Source organism: Mizuhopecten yessoensis, unplaced genomic scaffold (genome assembly GCF_002113885.1).
Source record: "Mizuhopecten yessoensis strain PY_sf001 unplaced genomic scaffold, ASM211388v2 scaffold10979, whole genome shotgun sequence".
NCBI lineage: Eukaryota > Metazoa > Mollusca > Bivalvia > Pectinida > Pectinidae > Mizuhopecten > Mizuhopecten yessoensis.
The window spans coordinates 148,536-171,745 of NW_018408817.1; the positions used below are offsets into that span (position 1 = coordinate 148,536).

Below are 23,210 nucleotides of genomic sequence, written 5' to 3' on the forward strand. Positions count from 1 at the left end.
ATTTCCACTTGTTTCCGGATCCCATTCCTCTGTACTTTGTGTGTTATGTGGTGTCATGCAACTTAATGTGGAATGAAACAAAGTTTATTTAACCAGCTAATTGAGGTTTGAGTCTAAAGCGTTGCCATAGGGACGCACAAATATGTTTCCAATGCCAGCTCCTTTCATTATGGCCGATCAGTATACTAATTGTGGTTGAAAGAAAGAATCCATGACCCAAACGACCAGTGCGTGATAACACTGTGAGGAGAGGGGCCCGGTCTAACTTGGGCTTGATATAAAGATTGTTTTCAGATTCAGATTCTTTATTTCCTTATGTTTACAACACATCGGAGAGTAGACATACATATGTACAAGATAACACAATGTATAACACAAATTACAGTTGATGCAATAGTGTACAATGCATAACATAGATTATTAAAACACAATATACATGTATGTGGGTATAACATACAGAACATGCAGTATTATATTAAGTTAAACAATATTATTTCGTCGTTTTGTACTTAAATGCAAAAATTTGCCTAGGTTATTTAGATCTTTAACGATTTTGTTTTACATGTACCTGTATCACATTTGACGTATCTTATATAAATAAGACCAGGTGAGCTATTAATAAAGGTTAGTCTTGTTCCTGCACCTCTTGTATGTGATGTCATATAGAGAGAGAGTATAAATGATGAAAAAAATGCATTTTTTCTATACATCTTTAATTATTTATTTTAATGATCCCATTGATATGAAACCATATGTAAGCAATATCGTTAATACATATATATATTTAACGGTGGGGGCTATAAGTTTGCGTTTAACATACAATAGTCTTTTTTTAAAGATTGCATTCTTTGTGAGATTTCTGTGGATAGCGCTTATCTCAGCAGTATTAGATCGCAGTTGTGTATCCGCTCATGTGTGTTCAGTGGTAGATCGCGCTTATACAGAGCGTCGTTAAATATGGCTAAAACGACCATTTAGAGTTTTGATTGTTATCTTGGTACACGTAGTTTAATTCGGTAGTATGCATACAATTTTAGTCGCCTTTTATCGGTGCTGTAAACCAGATATTTTGTTTTACCATTAAGCCGACATACACGAAGGTTACATTAACTCGCGCTAAGGTCATGCTCATGGACTACGTGTCCCTAGATATTATCGTGATCAATCGGGAAAAATTTTCATTGCAATATTAAATATATAATTTAAACAAATACCTTAATTTATAATCTGCATCATAAATGTAGAAATTGTCATAGTAAATTGAGTAAGTATGTACAATAGTATACTCCGTCACAGCATTGTGAAAGCTGTAATCCACAATCAAAGATGTAATACTTACTGTAAATGAGACTCAATCCTGTAATTGATATTTTCCCTGTGTCATAATTATAAACCAGAGAATCTAAAACAGTTTACATATAAAAAAAATAAGTGTCACCTTCATCTAGCCGGAGATGTGGGTAAGAAGGCATTTTAAATGTTAGGGAATAAATGAATTTAAAGAGAGAGAAAATATTTCAAGAGAAGGAGTAGTGCATGAGCTCGAAAAGCGTCGGATTTCCTTAAATTGTGACAGAAATTTCCCGAAAGACATGGTACAAGGGGACATTCCAAAAACCTTTATCCACAACAGTCAAACATTGAAATAAGGAAGATCTTGTTTTCCTTACGGTTAGAAAAAAATATGGAACAGCCTTCCAGAAGATGTGATATCAACCCCACTCAAAACAAACATTTAAAAACAGACTCGATAAACATTGGTTTGTTTAGGAACTAAAATATAATCATAGTACAGAGCTAACATACTTTGTTAAACACGTGATGTCCATACCCGAACTTCCATACGTCTATATACATGTATGTATTTTTAAACATGTTGGAGTCCGGTGTAGATGATCATACAGATCCTGTATCGGAAACTATAAATTAAACAATTGAAATGATACTGTAATACAAATGGGCCTATTGAGGTCTGGAAGGCTGTAATTGAGGAGTTTGATGTGATATCCGACAGCAAATTGGTTAATATAACTTAGTATGAACCATATTTTATTTCGTAAATTTGCAATTACAATTTACAGAACATTCAATTATCACATACATGAAATAGGATCCAGAAACAAGTTAATATAACTTAAAGAGGATACAAGATATCATACAAATGAATTCGATACAATTCAATAAATGCGGCATACATCCGTTGTCGCCCATGCTGAATCCATGCCAAATACATTATTAAGCATGCCTTATTTTATATCTACAATATATATTGATCCCAAATAGACTTGTATATAATTGTAAATATATGTATATGCTCTGGAAGTCTTTATTTCAACATTCGTATAACATGGTACGCAACAAGTTGGAACCTGCGCACTCGATCGAGTTACTTCCCCTACATAGACTCTCTGACACGTAAAACCACATTTAGTATACATAAAATCACTTCCTGTCAGGAGTGATTTGATTGCTAATAAAAGTTTGTCCTCGTTATATTTGTTAAGCTATTTCTGTTGAACCACTTAGATTAAGCTGTGACTATTAAAGATACATTAAGTGATATCTGCTTATCAAGGCTGATATTTTAGGTTTACTTGTTCCAAGTAAGTGACAAAAACTTGTGAGGTCACGCCGGATTTCAAGAAAAAATGGCGGGTGTACTATTCGAAGATATATTCGACGTAAAAGATATTGACCCTGACGGGAAAAAGTTTGACAGAGGTGAGTTAAAGTAAACTGTGATAATTTAAAATTTCAGCTTGTGATACAGTAGAATATATTTGATTTTGAAATCAGTCGATCAGCAGTTCATCAACGCCAGAACTACAAGAACCGGGGAACATGTGGTTACTTGAACTACACGACATCTAAAATTAAAACGGTGCATGCCTCTATTTTATATTAATTAAGATCTTAACTTAATGATATCTTCTCATGATAAATTAAATTGACAATCTTTTTACACAAAAAACAGTAGTAATACGATCAATACGGTTTTGCACTGTTGAGTGAGTACCCGGTACTTTTCGGACTTGTCAAAACTTGTCAACACTGAAGTTGTCTGATTGGTCCCGGACTTCAAAAGCCCTACAAAACCCCCCGTGGATCGTGACGTTTCTGACAGACCAAGGCGTAACACTGACCGAGTCATACATCTTGTCGGGACGGGAGAGCTGGTATGTCTTCAAAGATTTTTACAACCGGCAACATGGCAGAGCCGAAAATGGAGACTTCTGACATGAATGCAAATCTAGAAATAATCGAAGGACGAGAACAACTTTCCAGCGTGGACTGACGATCGGTTTTGAAGAAATGAAAGCTACAGAAAAAAATACCTGGTAAATCATGTGTGAGCCTGTCTTGTCATTTTGAATGTTATCAAGTAACTGATAAATATGCTTTAACAGTGATTAGGAATTGGCACCTTTCTAGATATATTTGAGTAATTATCAACTGTTTCATTTGTGACTTGAATTTGAATTATTTTGTAAATATCTAAAATGTCTACCTGCCAGATATTATTCAGCACTGTATTTAATGGCAGGCTGGGACATGCAAAAGAATGGAATCTTGTAAGTCGACAAATTAAACATGGTGAAATTTTAAAGTTTCAATAATCAAACTGCACACAGAACATATGTTGATGCTCTCCTATGTTACTACTTTACTTTGTTTCTTTTTTTTGCTCTTTCCAAGAAGTTATTAACATTTTTTTCTGTGTACAAATTTCACATGTTGGGTCTTGCAGCATGGGTTGCCTAGGTATGGAATACACATACAAACCAGGTACCGGCCAGTCTATCTTATGGAGTCGAAACATGTTCAGTAAAAGATATTTCTATAAGGTTTAGCTAGGGATAATAATAAATTGTTCAGGTTATGCCACATTTTCTGTTTATTTATTTTTTTCATTGATTTTTTAAAATTATTTTGCAAAGAAAGTAGTTATTTTTTTTTATTAGTACACTATTGTTATTAGTACAGCTCGAGCTCGTTTCAAATGTTGAATGTAATTAAACAAAAATCAAATAGATTATTGTTCAATACATTACCTTAGTTTCTCATTAATGTGTTTGTATATTCATTGGTTAGTTACCAGTACATGTATTAAATCTATTTGTTTTGCATCATTATTCAGAAGATATTGAATTTCTAATGAAAAGTTGTTTGTGTAGGTAAATGTTTTAATAACTAAAATTCTTAAATAAATAACATCACTCTGAACACAAGTACATTACTTTAGCTAAGTTCCAAAATGTAGCAAAAAATAAAAAAAAAAGTTCCAAAATGTAGCAAGCACGGTGAAAGTTAAGTTTCTTGTGCTATATCTTAAGATAAAATACATAACTGAGGTTTTCCCCTACCAACATACTGGAAGTTTTTACAAGGGTAAATCCAAAAACACACAATAATGTTTAGGTTAAATTATTGAAAAAGCTGCTTAAGTATAATTTCTGGTCTACAAGAGGTTTAATCCGAGCTTGTACAACAACTGTCTATTATTAAATTAAGGACGTGCATGTATAAATGTAATGATTTGCAAAAAGTAAAATCAACCTCAAATAAGATACAGAAATACACATATTTTTGACATTACAGTATTATTTTTGTAACTGTAACTTATTTTTATTCTTAATAATAATTGATCTAGAAGGATGTTTTCACAATTATTGTTATGTGCAGAATGATAAATATTAAGTATAAACCAGGTCGGACACTCCAATAGTTAGTGATTTGTGTATGCTGTGACCTATATCTATATACAGGTGTGTAAACAGACTGTGACCATGTATTACATGTGCACACATACAGTTCACTGAAAGGTGTGACCTGACCTGTGTAAATAGAATTATCTAGGTAATATAAAACTATCACACCTGGCCAAAGAGTAAATCTCGGTTATTTGAGACATATATGTGAGTGAACTTTGACTTTCAGATGTACCAGCTTTATGACTTAATTAGTAGAGTGAGGTAGATAGCCCAGCCTATGGTGACTGAACATGTCAATACAGATCACCAATAATCACATATGCGAGGCAAACTTAGAAAAAATTGAAACACTTTCGATAAACATGCTCACTTGTTGAAATAAAAGTCCAGAGACATTTTCATGTTCTATGTTTTTTGTCTTACTTTTTTATGTTGTGTCCCAAGTTTCTTGTTTGTCTGTGTTTAACTCTTTTTCATGTATTGTCAGTCATAGTGTTGGACTTAATTCAATGTGGTAATGCTGACAGAGAGATATTTTTTCGTAAAAGGACATGTTTGTTTGAAGGGTAATCATTGTGCATCATTTTCCCGGTAACATGTTGTCAATGGAGCACATTTGTCAACAATTGACAAATCTGTTTATGTTGAAGTAAAAAATTACGGAAGTTTGGTCGATCATTTTTATCTTTAGACTTGATAGTGTGAGACTTTTGGCCTGTGTAACATGGTAACTATAGGCCCTGGTTGTACATTCCTTAGCTGTAGATTTGTCCTTACAGTAAGCAATGATTTCCCTAAGGGGAAAAACAAGAATGTTTAATGACATTCTAGCCTAATTCAATACTTGGAATGTATACAAGTTTTGGTACTGATCACTGATTTATGCATGTTTCACTGTTTAAGTCTTTGCAGTATCCAGGTGTGCCTATAAGTCGGTTGTATTTTCACAATTTCTTTTTTTCTGTCTTTGCAGTCTCCAGACTGTTCTGCGAGTCCGAGTCTTTCAAGATGGACCTGATCCTAGACGTGAACACACAGCAGTACCCTGTTGATTTAGGTATGTAATCTCAAGTAATTATTTCCTAATTCTCTTCATTTGCATACAGGTATTTTTTTTTTTATTTTTTTAATTTTTTTTACAATTTTCAAACAATTACAAAAGATTTCCTGGAGCACAATATACATTAGTGTACAGGTATTCATAAAAACATAATACATGACTCAAAATTCTGCTTTGCAGGAATCGGTGCATATATAACAGGTATCTACATCATATACAATTAGTGTACTACCAAACTCAGATTTAACATAACATGTCTTATGATAACTTTCTGAGTCACATATTCCGTCTTTGCGTATTGCAGAGTTATCTTCTCTTGGGAGCAGGTATTGATTGTTACGTCACTTGTTTGTGAGAGTAACGTCATCAATTTTTGAGAAAACGACGTAATTTTCTCACACAAACCAATGACGTAACAATCAACACCTGCTCCCAAGAGAAGATAACTCTGCAATACGCAAAGACGGAATATGGTAAACTTTGATACTACTGTAGAAGAAGATATTCATTGATTGATAAGGTTTTTATTTTCTTACCCCTTTAAACTGATTGGAATGCTATTTTTTCATGCTTACACAATGTTGTTAATGGCGGAAAAATGTTGTACAAGAAGTTAGAGGTCATGTCTCAAAGTCCAAGTTGAAAAGTGTTAATTCGATCACAAGTGAGAAGTTCATTTAAACAAAAAATCTTGTGATAAACTTTAAAAAAGTAACTGAAAAGAAAAACATTCCCAGGAAACTATCTGAAGCAAAATGCGAGTAATTCAGCTCAGTAGTTTAAAATACAAATTTAATCAAATTTTCTGATCTGTTCTGCAGACTTGTTAATGAAATATCAAGGCAGGCATCATCATATTTCCACATTTATTTGTTATGATTATTCTTTTTCAAAATGATAAGGAATAAATAGGTTTAATTTCTGACGATTAATCCGTAGCTATCAAATAATCTAGATATGGACAGCCTGTTGTGTCTCCTGTCATTCAGGTTAAATCAGCTATAACAGATCTCGCCATACCAGACAAAGGCATGTCCATTTAGTGTGCTATCAGATCCCCATCTAAATTATAATTGATAAGGTTTAATAGATATCTATTGTCATCAGGAATCGCCGCATGTGGTACCCTAAAACAATGCAGAACATTAAAATGATCTTAAACAAAAGATCTATGCAGTTTATTTCTAATATATATACACATACAAGCTCATGATCTGTGACTACACAGGTAAGGTTATCAACTTAGCCGGGTCTGCTGACACAGGGCTATTGTTATCCATTCCAAATGTCCATTTAAAGATACCATGGAGACTGTTTAATCGGCCGCAAACCTTTTCTTGTATGCTTCTAGCCACCCGAATATCAGGAAACAATGGCTAGGTTATTCTATTATAAAGTACTGGTACAAGATTGAAGTGCAGTTTTCTTGTCGGCAGGATCTATGAATTAAAATCCAGCAAATTTTGAGGAAAATTTGTCTCAACTTGTTGAAAGATTGTACATTGGTTAAAAAACAATGACATTGCATAGTAATTGAAGACTGGTATATTTGAAGTGTAAACTCAGTGAATAGAGGCTTTTAAATTCCAAATGGAGCATTACACATTTTCAAAAGAAATATATATGTCCATGCTTGTCCTGGGCCCAGGCAGTTAGTACACAGTTATGTCCTGGTTGTATGAGTACAAACTTGTAGATGGATACATACAAATGTAGTACAAAACATAAAACAGCTACCACAAACACCCGAGGAGCAATTCCATTCAATTGCACTTTGTTTGTTTTTCTTTACATTCTAAAATAACATTGAATTTTGAATCTATTGCAAAATTGTTCCATTTCTATTCAAAGTGTAATAATAGAAAATACATTCAACTTAAAAAAATCTTGATGTATTTAAAATGCACAGAAATAAATATTTTCATTTATTGATTGTCAAAGCAAGTAAGTACTTGTTACATCATTGAGAAGCCAATTCTGAGTTTACAAATATTTTTTATAAAATTACCAATCTTTCAATCTAGATTTTTATTACAGTTAGTTATTTTATACATAAATGGAGCAGTTACTTAATATTCGTGAAAATAAGTTGAGATTGATCTAATAAACTTCTATTGACTTGAGGCCAACTAACCAGTATCCCATGTGTACATATCACATTGTACAGTGTCAAATGTACAAACAGTACTCACGAGGGCAGTAACAATGTATCGTATCCTATAGTGATCATCTCTCATGTACATGTATCACATCAAATTGATTTGTTTGTCAGTATCACTAAGGCTACCAAAATTTTTTATTTTTTTTATTTAACTCTGAGTTTACTTATTGTTTTAGAGTATTTCAGTAAGGGTGTGGCCCACTGTGCAAAAGTAATAAAAATCATACAAAAATATATTCTGACAGCATTTACTATACACATATAATTAAGTCTATGACGAAACTGCACTCAATCAATGTAGTTGACCTTTTGACCAGATACGTATACCGTGGTACGTATTAATTGAATCTTAAGCATCACGCCGTTATACGTATCATACCACGAGGTATGCGTACTGTTCCAGACCTAGTACTTACAGCACTGTACAGTGCCTTGTGGATGTAATATATGCAATTCCTATTGTTACCTAGTTAATCACAACAGTTCTGTTTCCTTGAAATTTATCTGGATAACTTCTCCAGCAGTGTTTTGACTCGTTTGAAAGGTTGTAGCTGAAAATTAGATTTGTATCACCACATACAGACGTTTTCAGTGATAAAGCACACATAGTTATATGAAATAACTCACATTTCAACACACAACACCATTTGTTGTCTTGGTTATTGATTTTCATTTAAATCCTTTATGTATACATAGAAGTAAATTCTTTTTAAAGAAAAATGCATGTAGGTCACTTTTTGAATGTATAGATCACCTGCTACCGTTTAATATATTACACATGTGATAAAAATTGATTTGATGGGAATAAAAAATAGTTTTCACCGAAGGTAACTCGGAGATAAACAATATCTATACAATTATGTGAACACCTTGTGTAAAGTTAAAGGCCTGACTCGTTGCCATCGACGCCAGGAGTCAAAGATACGCCTACACGCACAATAGGGTTCAAAATCTGTCAGAGAATCCTACACCTCACGGCTGACTGTTTAAAATATTACCAAAGTTCTTATAAAAATTTAATTCAAGGTCAAACAAAAAACATATTTGTTTACTATTATTTTTACATGTTCGAAAAAAATTAAGGTAGGTAGGTAATTAAAAAAGTTATTTTTCTGTTTTGTATAGGTTTATGTAGGAAGTTATAGTATCTTTAACTTGAAAATTGCAAAAAAGTATCAACTATAATTGTAACGTGGAAACACATTTTTTTTTATTTGGCCTAAGCAGTAGTCTGCTGTAAACATTTTATGTGTACATTTGTACTATCAGCATTATCAGTGGTACTAAAGTATATAATGACCCTTCCCTCAAATACCTAACATTATGCACATTGAGAATTACATGTACAGAAAATATGTGTCCTAACTTGCTCAATATTTGTGCAAATGAAACACCCACGTTTAAATACCAGAGACGTTCCACAAACATTTTATCTCCTGTAGCTCTAGAATTTCTCTTGAACTATATGACTCATAAAAAACTCAGATAACTGTATTGAATGTTAAGGTATTTGTAACAAATCTTCGTATATTTTTACTGCAATGTATCCTTTATTGTCGTGATAAATAACTCATCTGGATTCAATAATTTAGAAATTTCTAAAAAGGCATTCTGACTATTTAAAAAAAAAATGGTTAAAGAAAACATTTTAGAAAAAAATTTGCAAAAACAGATGCTCACTTGCACTCTGTTCCCTTATTTAATTAAGGCCCCATCCCATTTCCACCAAACAAAAGAGATGCACCCCCTACCACCACCAACAAGAATGTATATTTCACCCCCATCCTATCCACCAGAAAGCAATAATCATTCAATAGGCACTGAATTTATCAAGTGTAGAATCACCTATTAATAAAACTATTATTATTTGGTTTCTGTCCCAATTGACTGTTACCATGGCTAATCTGTATTAGAATTCTGTACATCGTCAATTTTATTTCTAATTCTGCTACTGTGAATGTTCTGGCATTCTAATGATTCAGCAATGTCCATTCTTTGTTCTGTAGGTGACAAGTTCCGTATGGTGCTGGCCACAACATTAAGAGAAGACGGATCCCCAGACGATGGAGAGTTCAACCCCCTTGACACCGGACCGTCCCGGGCCGACAGCTTTGAATACGTCATGTATGGCAAAGTGTACAAAATTGAAGGAGACGAAACTGGTCCAGATTCCTCCCGATTGTAAGTCGTCGTTTGCACTGCAAATTTCATTTTCTAAGCCAGGATTTCCCCCATGTGTTTAACTCTCAGATACAGCTATTTCTCGTCTGGTCAACTTAATCTTGTGCCACAAAAATAAATAATTTGTCCCATAATTACATTGAAATGTTTAAAACAATCATTTTGAAATATTACTCAAGTCATTAACATTTAGGTATAAACTGTGTTGTCCAATACACATTTTGAAATCACTGTTTCGTTATCGGTTGTTTTGATTATCAGTTGTGATCAAGGTTCTATTTTTGTCGGGCACTATTAGATTGACCAGTAATGAATAGCTATATCATGTTTATATATGTAGGATGGGGCATATCACATAATGACTGCATCAATGAATCAGTTTTCTATAATGTGGAGTCATAAACATGTCCTTAAATATCCTTAAGTTTATAAACTGCAGTAAAAGTGATTTTGCCGCCTCTTATGTTAATTGACCATTAGTTAGCAATGTCCATTACTTATCTGTTTCCATGGTGATTATGTTCTGGACCTGAAACAAAATGGTTTTAAAATTTAAAGATAGGTATTGATGAAATAATTGCAATGAGAATTAAACCTGTTTATGGTGCATTTAATCTCTTGATTCTGATCCAGATTGTGCACAGGTTTTTTTGTGCAAAGTTGGCGAAATGTATCAAAATAAAAAGTATGACAATATTTTTAAAAAAAATAATGAAAAACTTCCTTATTATTTTTGTTTGTGCAATTTAGAAACAAATAAGTCATGGACATTTTTGTTGTAAAAGTTCTTCCTTGTAATGTTGGGGTTATCTACCCCATGTATCTAGTACACTAATAACGTACGGTATACCCAGGCAGTCAGGCCACCATGTCTATGAGTACATGTAGTTCTATCAACAAGGAACCAGACGTTTTTTCATGTTCATTAAATTCTCTATTGTTATCAATTAGATATGAGTTAAACTGGTTATTACGACCAATATTCTAACTAAAACAATGTTCCTTGTTGTTTGATTAACCTAGTTGATGTTGTATGTATAACTTGCATGTAACCTCACTGTATGTTAGTTAGATAACTTCAGCAAATTTATTGTATGAGTGCATGAATGAATGGCATCCATTTATCCTTTGTGTTAGTAAAAGTTGGTTTTTCTTTTTTTATGATTTTTCATAGAAAATTCTGCTTAAACCAAACAAAAACAATATTTATTTCCTGTTTCATGTCTAAACAAATTACGGTAGGTAGGTAGTAAATCATATTTTACTTTTTTTTCATATTATAAGGTTTACATAAGAGAGAACGTTTGACATTGCTCCCTTGAATATTGCCAAAAACAGTTAAGTTTATGGTAGGCACAAAAAATCAGATCAGGTACAATAGCTGGAAACAAACAAACTAATTTGTTCGGCCTTATGCATAAAGGACATAGATAAACGAAGGGTTGTCATATCAGTTAAAAAAGGTCAAACTAAACAAAAATAACAGTTTGCTAACTCAATACATGACAAAACTCACTGCAAGTAATATGTATCTGGAAAAACAGTAGAAAACTGCTGAATAAATTTAAGTTAAACATATTCTAGATCATTGATATTCAAATGATATGATGATCACCACCATGAAAACTGAATAACAAGTAGGAATAAACTAGATTAACCTTTAATATTATATACCTTCAAACCAGGCTTTCCAGTTCGATTTTGAACTTTGATCACATGACTGATCACATGACGTGTGCTATCAGTACCCAGAAGTTATCACATGAATGCCCTCATTTCCTTGATAAATGTTATGTAGATGTATATTGTATAAACATTACTATGAGTTAAGTGTTGATAACAGTTTTTAAAAAGTCTTAAACTGAAAATAATATTGTAAATTGCATTTGAGAGAAATTCTTTCAGTTTGAAAATTTGGAAATGAAATTTTGTAAAAAATGCAAATATGTAGATTTATTGCTAAATCGCGATTATGAAGACAATCTTATCTTTATAAACTAACAAGCAATGCTATAAATGTTTATAACTTAAAATATATATAGAAGTATAGTTCAATTTATAAAATATCAGCCGAAAATGATCGTATAATGAATACTTAGGTAGTTTGTTTTTCTGATTTAAGTAAGAATTATAGGATCTTATTTACGAGACCTCGTTGGTTTTATGTGTAGGTGCATACAGTGATCTACATAATATGAGCTTGGTCCTTACATCTGTAACACATACAGGGGTTATATATACTGTTTAAGTAGGCGTACTTAACTAGTCTTGCGTCAGCTCTATTTAGAGGGCGGTATAGGGAAACTACGGCCGTGAGTATGAATTAGATAGGACAATTATATCAAAAACATTTTAACCAGACGAATAGTGAATTTCATTTTTCCGGAGGAAAACATGTCAGAAGTATTATTATTTCCTTGTCAAAAGAACTTTTTTATGGGAACAACAATAAGGTACGTTCTACTGTTTTTTGATAGTGTAAAAATATCACTGATTTTTTTACCTTGTGCATTGAAAAATTGAAATAAGACGAATAACATCAGTAAGGTATCAAACAGTTTGAGAAATACAGTGAGAGTTTTATAATGTTGTCGTGTATATATTATCTTCTTGGTAAGTTGTATACACCTATTTAACTATTTATAAAGTAATTCCTCGAGACTGACAGAACATCGCAACGCATACATTTTGTGTATTTATCCGTGATGATTGTTTGGCATACAGATGACAGCATTTTAGTTTCTATTTTCATAACATCGGTTTGAATTAAAATAAAATTGTCAAGAATCGAAAATACTAATGGGAATTTTCACCAAACTTACAACATGTAAACGAATGTTAAAACTTAGTGTTTTTTCTTATCATATTACATTTTTTATACAGTCTGTATCACTGGCGCAAGGTGTATTCATTACGTTACTTTTCGTGTCCTGGTAAAACCATATATTACACATAGTCTTTATATACATACCAGTCATACATTAAACTTCTCATTGTGGTCAAGTCGTGAAATGTTTAAGCTACGTGTTACTGTCGATGCTGAAGGGGACATAGCCTGTTTTGTATGTGTTTGCCACCACCCAACATTTGTTGTGTGGGACACTGATTCTTGAGCATCGTATGTATTCCCTCAAGGCACAGGTATATTTGTTGTCACCGGGTTTCTGATGTGGAGACACTTCATTTGTTAAATGCGAGGTAAGGTAAAAACCCAAGTCAGCTGATCAAAAACAGTTGGACATCACAATCATTTAAATGTATTTATCGTTATTAACTGTTCATTGGGAAAATGGAAACAACAACAAAAATTATCACAACGAGTTAACTTAATTATCTATATTTCGTTTGGTGTAAATATATGATTACAAATGTAGTGAACAAATCGAAGGAAATCAAAGACACCATCTTATCATTTGGGCTTATCACAACAAAATCATTTAATCATCACATCATCACATCATCACCAGTCACCAATCATCTTAAGCTAAGTGTTCATGATTCGTTACAGATATTATCAGTCACTGATCAAATCACAAACTTCTTTAAGTCCCTTACCCTGCTGCCCATACCACGTTTGTGTCGATACTTCACCAAGTCGAAGTCCCAGACACCTTTGCAGAAGTCGAAATCCCTGACATCTGGCAACTGATCCTGTGCAGGAGAAGATACCATTGTGTGCTCGCATGGGTAACAATTCTGTGAACACAGCTGGTGGTATCTTTTCCTTTGCAGCGAATTGCTTCACGAAGAGGAGACACTCCAGCAAGCCAATAAATGGATATGGATAATACCTTGATAGATTCAGTGGATACTGTGTAGATTTGAAAGTAAGATAATATCATTTGAAAGACGAACGCCAGTCTTTGCAAATCATTTTTATTTCTCTTAAGAGTTGGGTATATGAATATGCTCTATAAAAAGCTATAGTCTTCCTTTTACTCGTACACGGTCTAGGTTTATTGAAAATTACAGACATCTATTTATAAATTCAAATTAAATGCAAAAGTTTCGTAACTTTTATTCCTGTAAGGACAATAAATCCTGTTAAATGTATTCACCACGTCATGGGAATCCCTTCTTCTTAGAAGTGGACACCGGACACACCTTTTTGCTAACTTTGCATGGGTCGTCTTTTGACATGTAGCCAAATTTTTGCAAGGCATAAATCTATTTTCTCAATGAATGCACCAGGGTTCAGTCACTCGTTGTTATTGACGTTTCAAATATTATGTCATATTGAGTTTATTGTCCAATCAAATATGTCGGCCATAGTGGGGACGGTGTTGTGCTGGTCACCATAGCAGTGTACGGGGAAGTTCAACATATGGGCACGCTATTGCCTGGGACCTATTTCAAGATTAACGTTTTTGAGTTCAACCACGACCAAGTAACTGTCATAAATACCTTCCCAACGATTAACATTACCTGTCCGTACACGTTTTCTCTCTGCAAGGCTCTTACCTGTGAACATGTAAAAGAATGTGCCCATATATTCCATAGTTATCTGAGCTCACCCTATTTTGTAGACAGTGTCGTTTGTTTGGATTGTGCTATATTTCTAAAACAACCAGGAATGTAATCATAGGCATTTCTTATTTGAATATAAAATCAAAATCTCATCTGTAAGGGGACTGGAGAAATACCCACTTCCTTCCTATTTTGTCACTTTAACTCTTCTTTCCTATCAACTCCATATCTCATCCTGATGAATATTGTTACCGTTTCCAATTACTTACTAATTACATAAATGCTGAAATAGGAACAATTCTATCATTTGTTTGAAGTTTAATTGGAGCCGATGTCACCACCTTTATGTAATGTCTTGACCAAATATAGAGTACGCTAGTATTGAGAGAGTGTATATATATATTTGGTTATGGCAGTTCGCGGCAAACGTGACGAAGACAAGATGTTTTACAATGTAGGGTATTAACAAGTATTTTAACATGTTTTGAATGTTGCTGTGGTTCATACCGTAGAGTAGTATATCAATAAATTTCCCTTCACACGAAATCTCGTTTTTATTTGTATATTCGTAACATTGTAAAACCAATAAAATTCGTCAATGTTCATAGAATTTTTTCAACATTTCTGCTTGTTTAAATGCAATGAACACGCAGGTAGTTTTAACGGGGTATACATGTACGTATATGTTTACAATTCAGAACCGCATTTTTCCTTATTTTTGTATAGGTATTCATAATTTTCTCACTGTATTCGTTGTACAATTTAAAGTTGACATGAATACCTGTCATTAACTGACGTATTCGTTCCTGACTAATAGGACCGTAATTAGGTGTATCTACGGCCAGTGGTTTTATGTCGAGTTTGTCAAGGACCTTACTCACTCGATAAATGCGTGGGTATGCAATACAAGTTTTAACGCGTACGACCGTTCACCAGGTCACAGCGCTAGCTAGTATGACAGGACGTTATGATCTGTTCCTAACGGGGTGTATACTCAGTGGTTACGTGCAGTCTATCAGAGATTGGCTTTTGTAAACATATCAATAGTAGACTAAAGGAAGAATGAAGGTGCAATCGAATTGCTAATTCTAGATTTATTGGTTGGCAAGTACACCCAGCTACATGTAACCATATGACACGTGTAATTGATGGATTTTGACATAAAATATGTAAATTCAATGCAGTCAAATTCTATGCACATGAAAAATGGTGATCTTGAACAGTTCCGTTACGTTTTGAAGATTAAATTCAAAATGGTTCCAAAAACTCCCTTTGTTTATACCAAGTATCTCTAAAGTTGTCGCGCAAATATATTAAACTGTCTATCCTTACAAAGGCAATATTCGTTCGATACGTTTCGCTTCGCCGGCGTGTACAGGTAACTGTATAGATTTGTATAGATCTCTCCGTCACATACACGGCAAAGTTTGTCGTTCATATAATTACCTATTGTACCCTGGCTAACCTGAATGAACCTGTCCTGGTAATTCATATAAATAGGCTCGACAAGGTGTATGTATATATACCTACACGTACGTACACCCACCTCCTGATCTGGGTATATACACATGAGGTCTGTCTCATTGAGATCAGCTACGTATATAAACCTGTTCTTACCTGGTATCTAGATCGTGTGGATTTCCAGGTAGATGATTCAGCAGTCACAGAGGTATATAGCCGTGAACATTACCTCGGGGAATACATAAGGCCCGGTAGGGATCTCGCCCGTACGTATTGTCGGTATAGGAAACAACCATTGGTACGACTTGTAACAGGTAAAACAGCGCCAGACAAATGTCTGATGTTTAAATATCGATCTAGGAAAGGTAATAAATACATTTTAATCTTCTTTAGAACTGTTCATCTATTAGTTATTATTTTAAAATTGTTACTTTTTGTAAAGTTGATTAACATAAATTTATCTTTCGTTTTTTCTTTGGAAATCAATTTGTTTAAAAAGCCATAACACAAATATTGAAGGATCCTTTACTTCAATTGCTGTCTTACATATTACCATATTCTTATACAATTTATCATCAAAATCAATACGCTAATTTATTTGCCCTTCATTTGAAATTTTTGACTTATCTTGATGATTTTAATGTTACACTTCATTAACTCTGATATAAGCCGAAACTATGTTTGCTTCATTTTGTTTAGGTGCTTTAATTGAATTAAAATATATGTGAATGAGCTTGTTATGCAGCTTAAATCAATACTCATTTCCATCGATGTTCCGCCTCCTTTTAAAAGACAACGAAGGCCTGTCGTTAATTACACATCGTATAAATGTATATACTGTTCTATATATTTGAACTGGTTTCTTTCATCAGCTGATATGAAATTGCTTCCATATATCATCAATTCACTTAAACATATATTCCTATACATCATATCAAAGTATATAAAATCAATCGGATTGATTTAATAAAATATATTTTGAAATTAAATCATATCATAAATTCACTTGAATATTATAAAAACATTTTTACCTCGATGAAAATAGGATTTAATCACAATGTCTAAATTTACTAATGTAGCATATGTAAGCAGGGACATTTTCTACGTCACTACTTCATCAAACTTTTTGACATACACTACCTAATTATGCGTAATTATATTAATAATGAGCATAATAAGAAAATATGTACTTTGATCTTAGATAATTCATTTTCACCTGAAATAGCTGTTGACATCACGTGTATTCGTTACTGTCTTCGTACTTTGGACTTCAATTTGCAATTTATTTAACTCGTGTACCTATGTGTAACTTCAAATATTATATACTTATACACAGGGGACACGCAATGATAACGAAACTCACTCGGGGTGAGATATCATTTGGAGAGGTGCCAATATGCTGACGATCTTTTTTGTCGTGAAGTGAATTATCTTCACTGTCAGAACTTCATATATGAGGTCAGATCAATTTGACTTTACCTATCAAATTTCTCGGCTATAAGCATGTCATCTCACTATTGTCGTCCTATAACGCAACTGAACATTTGCAGCTATTCTATTTCAAATGCTGTTGAAATGGGAACTAAATTGAAAGTAAATGTCAGTTCCGATTTGATATTAAATAGATCATCAACTAACCTTTATTATTCTGATTATTACGATAAAGAAGAATGACAAACTGATAAACCAATAGTATGAGAATACCGAAGTGTCGACATGAACAAAGGAAATAGTTTACATGGAGATCCATGTAAAATGAAAATAAAATAAAAAGGAATTAGACATACGATGGATGCAAACAAATTAGGGAACATTTCTTAATCAGACCTTCATCAGACGAGCCAGAAACTGGACAATGTGGTTAAACGACATGTGCTATCGAGCGATTGTTGATTAACATTCTAAAATAAGTAAAATGGAAAAATTGCCAACTTTTATGCTAACGTAAGACAAAGCAGGCTAAATAAAATTGAAAAGTATATTGTGTACTATTTATTGGACAAAGATAATTTAAATGCGTTACGACTCGTATTCCCTATTTTTCGATTTCAAAGATATTTTATTTCATTGCTCTCGACTGACTACGCTTTTAAAAAGAAGTATCTTTTAAAAATCCAGTGCCTTGTGTACCAAACATATGTTCGAATATTCTTTCACGTTGCGGACTTGTTAGCTCTCCGCTAACTTGCAGCAAGCCACGTAAAACCACTGCTTGTGAAACACGTCTTAACCGGGAAACTTTTCATTAAAGAATCAATATATCTATACCATGATCAAGAAAAAACTTGACATTGCCGGGCGCGGTAATTACTTGTTTTACCTCGTGAGGTGGATTTAAAGACCACATGCGGCTATTGGTTAAAGGATATTTGACGTAATCATACTTTGTAGAAGTTAGTTTTATTCACATTGAAAAACCTTCATCGACATGAGTGTACCACTGTTTGCTTTATGTAATCCTGTGTTAGGAGGATTTTCTTTAAATAGTTGAGCATGGGTCTTTGACATTCTTTTAAGTATTAAATGGATTAATACACGCGGTTATTGATCGGTTGTGTAATACAATATTGAACCTATTGTAATACAATGTTGGATCTTTTTTATTTGAATCAAGCATAGGCATTTAACTGTTTGTTCATCATGTTTAAGCTACGATACAATCCGACTATAGTTTTGTCGATTGTCTTAGTATAATAGAGGATTGATCTTCGGTTGACGTGCTTAGTTTGTATTGGCAAGGATAGGTTTGGCGGCATTTTCATGTCGAAGCGTGATCATTGTACGGCTTTGTTTTACCGCCTTAACATGAATGAAAATTTAATTTATGTACACAACATGGATATAATTACAAGCTCTGGTAGACTAGTCAATCTTTTTCTTTTGTCAATCAATACCTCTCCTATTCAGTTTCAGTTAGGACTATTATTTATGAGATGCATGCTTGTCAGCTCTTCGGTCTAACGTATTATTATACTGTTAACAAAAAATACTTAATTGTAATTAATTTATTTGAGTTATTCTTATTTCAATTCAGATTTGTTTTTTCATCTGTCTGATACATCAAAGAAACTTAACAACTCATAGGTTTATTTGTGGAGAACATGTATTATTTAAAACTTTTATGACAGTTTTTGTTGTCAATAAATGTGTGTTGAGTATTGCATGACATTGTATGTGTGGCTAGTATTTTATACACATTAATTGTTTTAGCAAATTAACATTAAGTGTGTGTCTGCATATTTGTACTAGCCTCTAATATAAAACGTCACACACCCACGAATGTATATTTAATTTAGTATTACAGAGACAAAGTATTTCCCCCAATATCATCGAAAGCTCTGTCACAAAAGTATATACTCACTGATGTATTGTTTTCCTTTATGTAGTGAAACGATGATAATGGGAATGATACTTTGTCGTCTGACGTCGAAACACTCCAATAATCTGCATGTAACTAACTTATAATATTTGTTTCATTAAAAGCGAAACGGCAACCGGTAAATGGGAATATTTGTGAACTGTTAGATAAACAAAAAAAAATACGACTAATATACTACTTACTCATAATTAAATTTGTTAATTTAAAGATGAATATATAGATGGAGAAAAAAACCTTTTTGACGCGAAATTCATTGGCTATTCTTTTCTTTAAGAAATAAATCCTATTCGTTTACCTACAAAACTTCTAACAGTTCAGATTCATTTGCTTTTACTTGCATTTTTGATGTTTATGTTGTTGTGTGAATATATTGCATGTGTGTAAGATATAACTTTTAACAATTTTGGCATACTGGAGTTGGCGCTAAAATTAGAGGTTTATAGTATGAAAAAAGTTCGATCTCGCGTGAAACATTTTCGAAGCATACATACTCACGGGACAATCAACCTATGCCAAAATTGTAATTGAGAGAAGAGGTCAAATTATTCTAAAACTGTTTTAAGTCGCTTTCATTGAAAATTCTGCACACCATATTCTCGCACTTGTCGCATTCATTTTGGCTCTCCGCTTCATAATGCAACATTTATATCTTGAAAAACAATTCTCTACCATTTGATGTAAAAGTGAACGAAGACAACAAATCGGGCTTGACGAGTTTAGTAATTCGTAGAATCTGTGTACAATTACTACCAGCTGTGCATTCTACAATCTAAATAGTAACTGTAAATGCATAATCTGGTATGTGATTGGACCAGGCCAGTCACCTGACCTCTGTCGTCACGTGGATACCGCGCACACTCACCTTCACCTGTGACCTCTGACCCAACTGTTAACAGTGCATGATGGGTAAATTAACAACTACTGGACTCTAATACTGTTTTAGTGCATGCTTACCCATGTTTCGTAACTGAATTTATAATGCTTCAATCAATTAACATACTGTTTCTGTGACAGAATTCAGTTTCAATTTTATTATCACAGAAAAAAAGTGTTTTGATTGATGGATTTTGTATACGTGTATATATGTAACTAACACTGATATAGTCTTGTATTGTTGTTGTCACTTGTGTTTTACTATTATAATGTATTATATAAATTTAGAATAAAACCAATACCGTTAATCAAATTACATTCGTTATTAAACAAGTCTCTTTCATAATATATAGATTTAATAGTGCAGTTTATTCGCGAGTAATTCATGTTTTGTGGAGATACAGATTAATTTTACACATATTGAATGACCGCATATAAAAGTTAACAAACTCATCCATCCATCCATTATCTATCAATCAGTTTCCATTCGACCATCCATCCAGGCATTCAAACTATCTTTTATTATTTCTATTGGTCAATATTCTGCCAATCATCAAATCTCATGCAAGTTTCCTTGGATGTTTTTCTTCCAAAGATACTGATTGGTGTGTTTTTGTGGCAGTGTGGTTAGCTGGTTGTCATGGTAACAATGGAACAACCACTATTCGCACTCCCGTGAAACCATGCTGTAATTCGGCCAATTTCGGTCATTTTTTATTCAAACTTTCTCATTAACTTTTCATATTTGATCATGGTATTCAGCCAAGTAAAATGGATGTATGGATGAAGTCGATGGATGTGTAATGGGAATATAAATATTTTGTTATTTTATGACACATCTCTCTAAATCATTCATACATTCATCGCATCATTCATTAAACGTTTCAGTCATGTCACTCAGGAAGGAAGAATGAACAGTCGGGATATCATTTCATTATCACCACATTTTGTCATTTCATAATACTCATGAAACATCATCACATCATAGGACAAATACACGAACAGTTTCTAAAACGATTACGTTTTCAAAATAGGAAATCATGTCTTCAGTTTAATTCCAAATATCATTAATTGGACAATCATTTTCAATAATATTAGGGATCATTGTGTGTATTTGTCATCATTCATATAAGCCTGTCATACATATAAATAAAGCAGAAGTCTTCTTTACAGAAATATGTATTTCCACATCATTAACAAGTTTTCACTATTACGTGCTTGAGATGTCAATACCTCAGATCACTATCAGATATACGTCATTTCAGTAAGCAATCAACAGATCTGTTAGCCGTATAGGGGTTCCTACGTATCTAATTGGTTAAAATATCGGTTCATTATCTTAAAGATTTGATTTACATCCAATAAATATTTAAACAACAATAATTCAACAGAATGTACACACAAATTAGGTAAAAAACAGATTGCCTCTTATACTAACATGGTCTGTTTGTGTTAGGGATACTAAAACTAATATTGAATCAAACATTTTCCCAATTTGATATAACAATATGAAAAAAAATCTGTTTGGAATAATTTTCCCAGAATGTTAATTCTCACGAAAATGTTCTCTTTTTTCGTTACAGAGCTGCCTACGTATCCTATGGTGGTCTACTAATGAGGTTACAAGGAGACGCTAACAACCTGCACGGATTCGAGATGGATTCCCATGTGTACCTGTTGGTGAAGAAGTTAGCATTTTAATCCGTGTGAATGTATTGCGAGTATAGATGTGAGAGTGATGAAACAAAAGAATTTGCTTTTCAATTTACAGATCATACAAGTATTGTTTGATAATCGTTTGATTCACACCAGTCAGAAGACGGCCCCAGTGCATGTTTGCTCTCGACAAATATTGCATTGTTTGTATAACAGTTTAAAAGTCAAATCTATTTTGTTAACTTCAAACGTATTCATGATGAGTGATCAATAAATGCAAAACCAGAATTGAAAAAAAATGTACATTTTTACAGTTCTTTCGACCTGTTGATTGTTAAGTGAGGAACAGAAGTCAAGACAAGAATGAGAATGAAAGAGTGAGCGGAAGATTGAGAAAAGGGAAAATATCGGGGTGTGAAATATCGCCCAACCACCATTTCACATGTGTTCATCTTTCTCGAGACTTCATTTTTTATAATAAAATCAGTATGAATATATTCTTGTATATTTGTTGTTTATTGTTTGATGTGAAAGATGATGCTTTCGTGATAAGTATATGTAACAAAAATCACTAGAAACAGGAAGAAGGAAGTACCATTTAAAAAAATAGTATGTCGATGCAGAGAGACACACAAATTAAACCAATAGTAACAGCCATTTGGCAATTCATTAGTGGTTCTAGAGGTGAAAGGAAATAGTCTTGTTTTTTAGAATTTGTGTTTGTAAAAGTGACTTCATTATAATAGAAAATTATCAGCATTTTCAATGCGAATAATTGAGCATATATGAATACGGTAAAACATCCACTTTTATGTTCGAGTTCTTTCACAATAAGCTATATCTAGGACTCCCAAAGTAAGAAACTATCAATGTTGAGGAAAAGCTGGTCGAGTATTGTAATACATGAAAAACCTTATTCAAAGGCTTCAACAAAGTGTGATTGATGAAATATTTTGAGACAACATTATCCAAACAAAAGTTGACATGGAATTTCGTCATTCAAGTCGAAAGCGCCAATGGAGTTTCCAGGAAGTCTAACTTGCTACTTTCTACTTCCTGTTTTTACATGTTGTGATAAGATATCCAAATACAATGATGCGCAAAAGTATATAAATAGCCCCTTTATCAAATTGTGGCCATCCGTGTACCGAGGGTATGTTAACTGATATATATATACACACTTTTGTATGTCGATTACTGTGTTATCTTGGAATGCGTTCTTGGTATTGCAAAAACTTCGTCAAAATATGTAACTAATCT

At 33.2% G+C, this 23,210-nt stretch overlaps 1 protein-coding gene across 1 annotated transcript; it reads left to right on the forward strand.

Annotated features, from left to right (window-relative positions):
• Window positions 1-2,431: 2,431 nt before the first annotated feature.
• LOC110464273 (DNA-directed RNA polymerases I, II, and III subunit RPABC3-like) lies at window positions 2,432-22,447 on the forward strand. Its single transcript, XM_021519387.1, has 4 exons — window positions 2,432-2,721; window positions 5,686-5,769; window positions 9,940-10,114; window positions 21,878-22,447. The coding sequence occupies exons 1-4, from the start codon at window positions 2,649-2,651 to the stop codon at window positions 21,993-21,995; spliced, it is 450 nt and encodes a 149-aa protein (XP_021375062.1). The 5' UTR covers window positions 2,432-2,648; the 3' UTR covers window positions 21,996-22,447.
• Window positions 22,448-23,210: the final 763 nt, after the last annotated feature.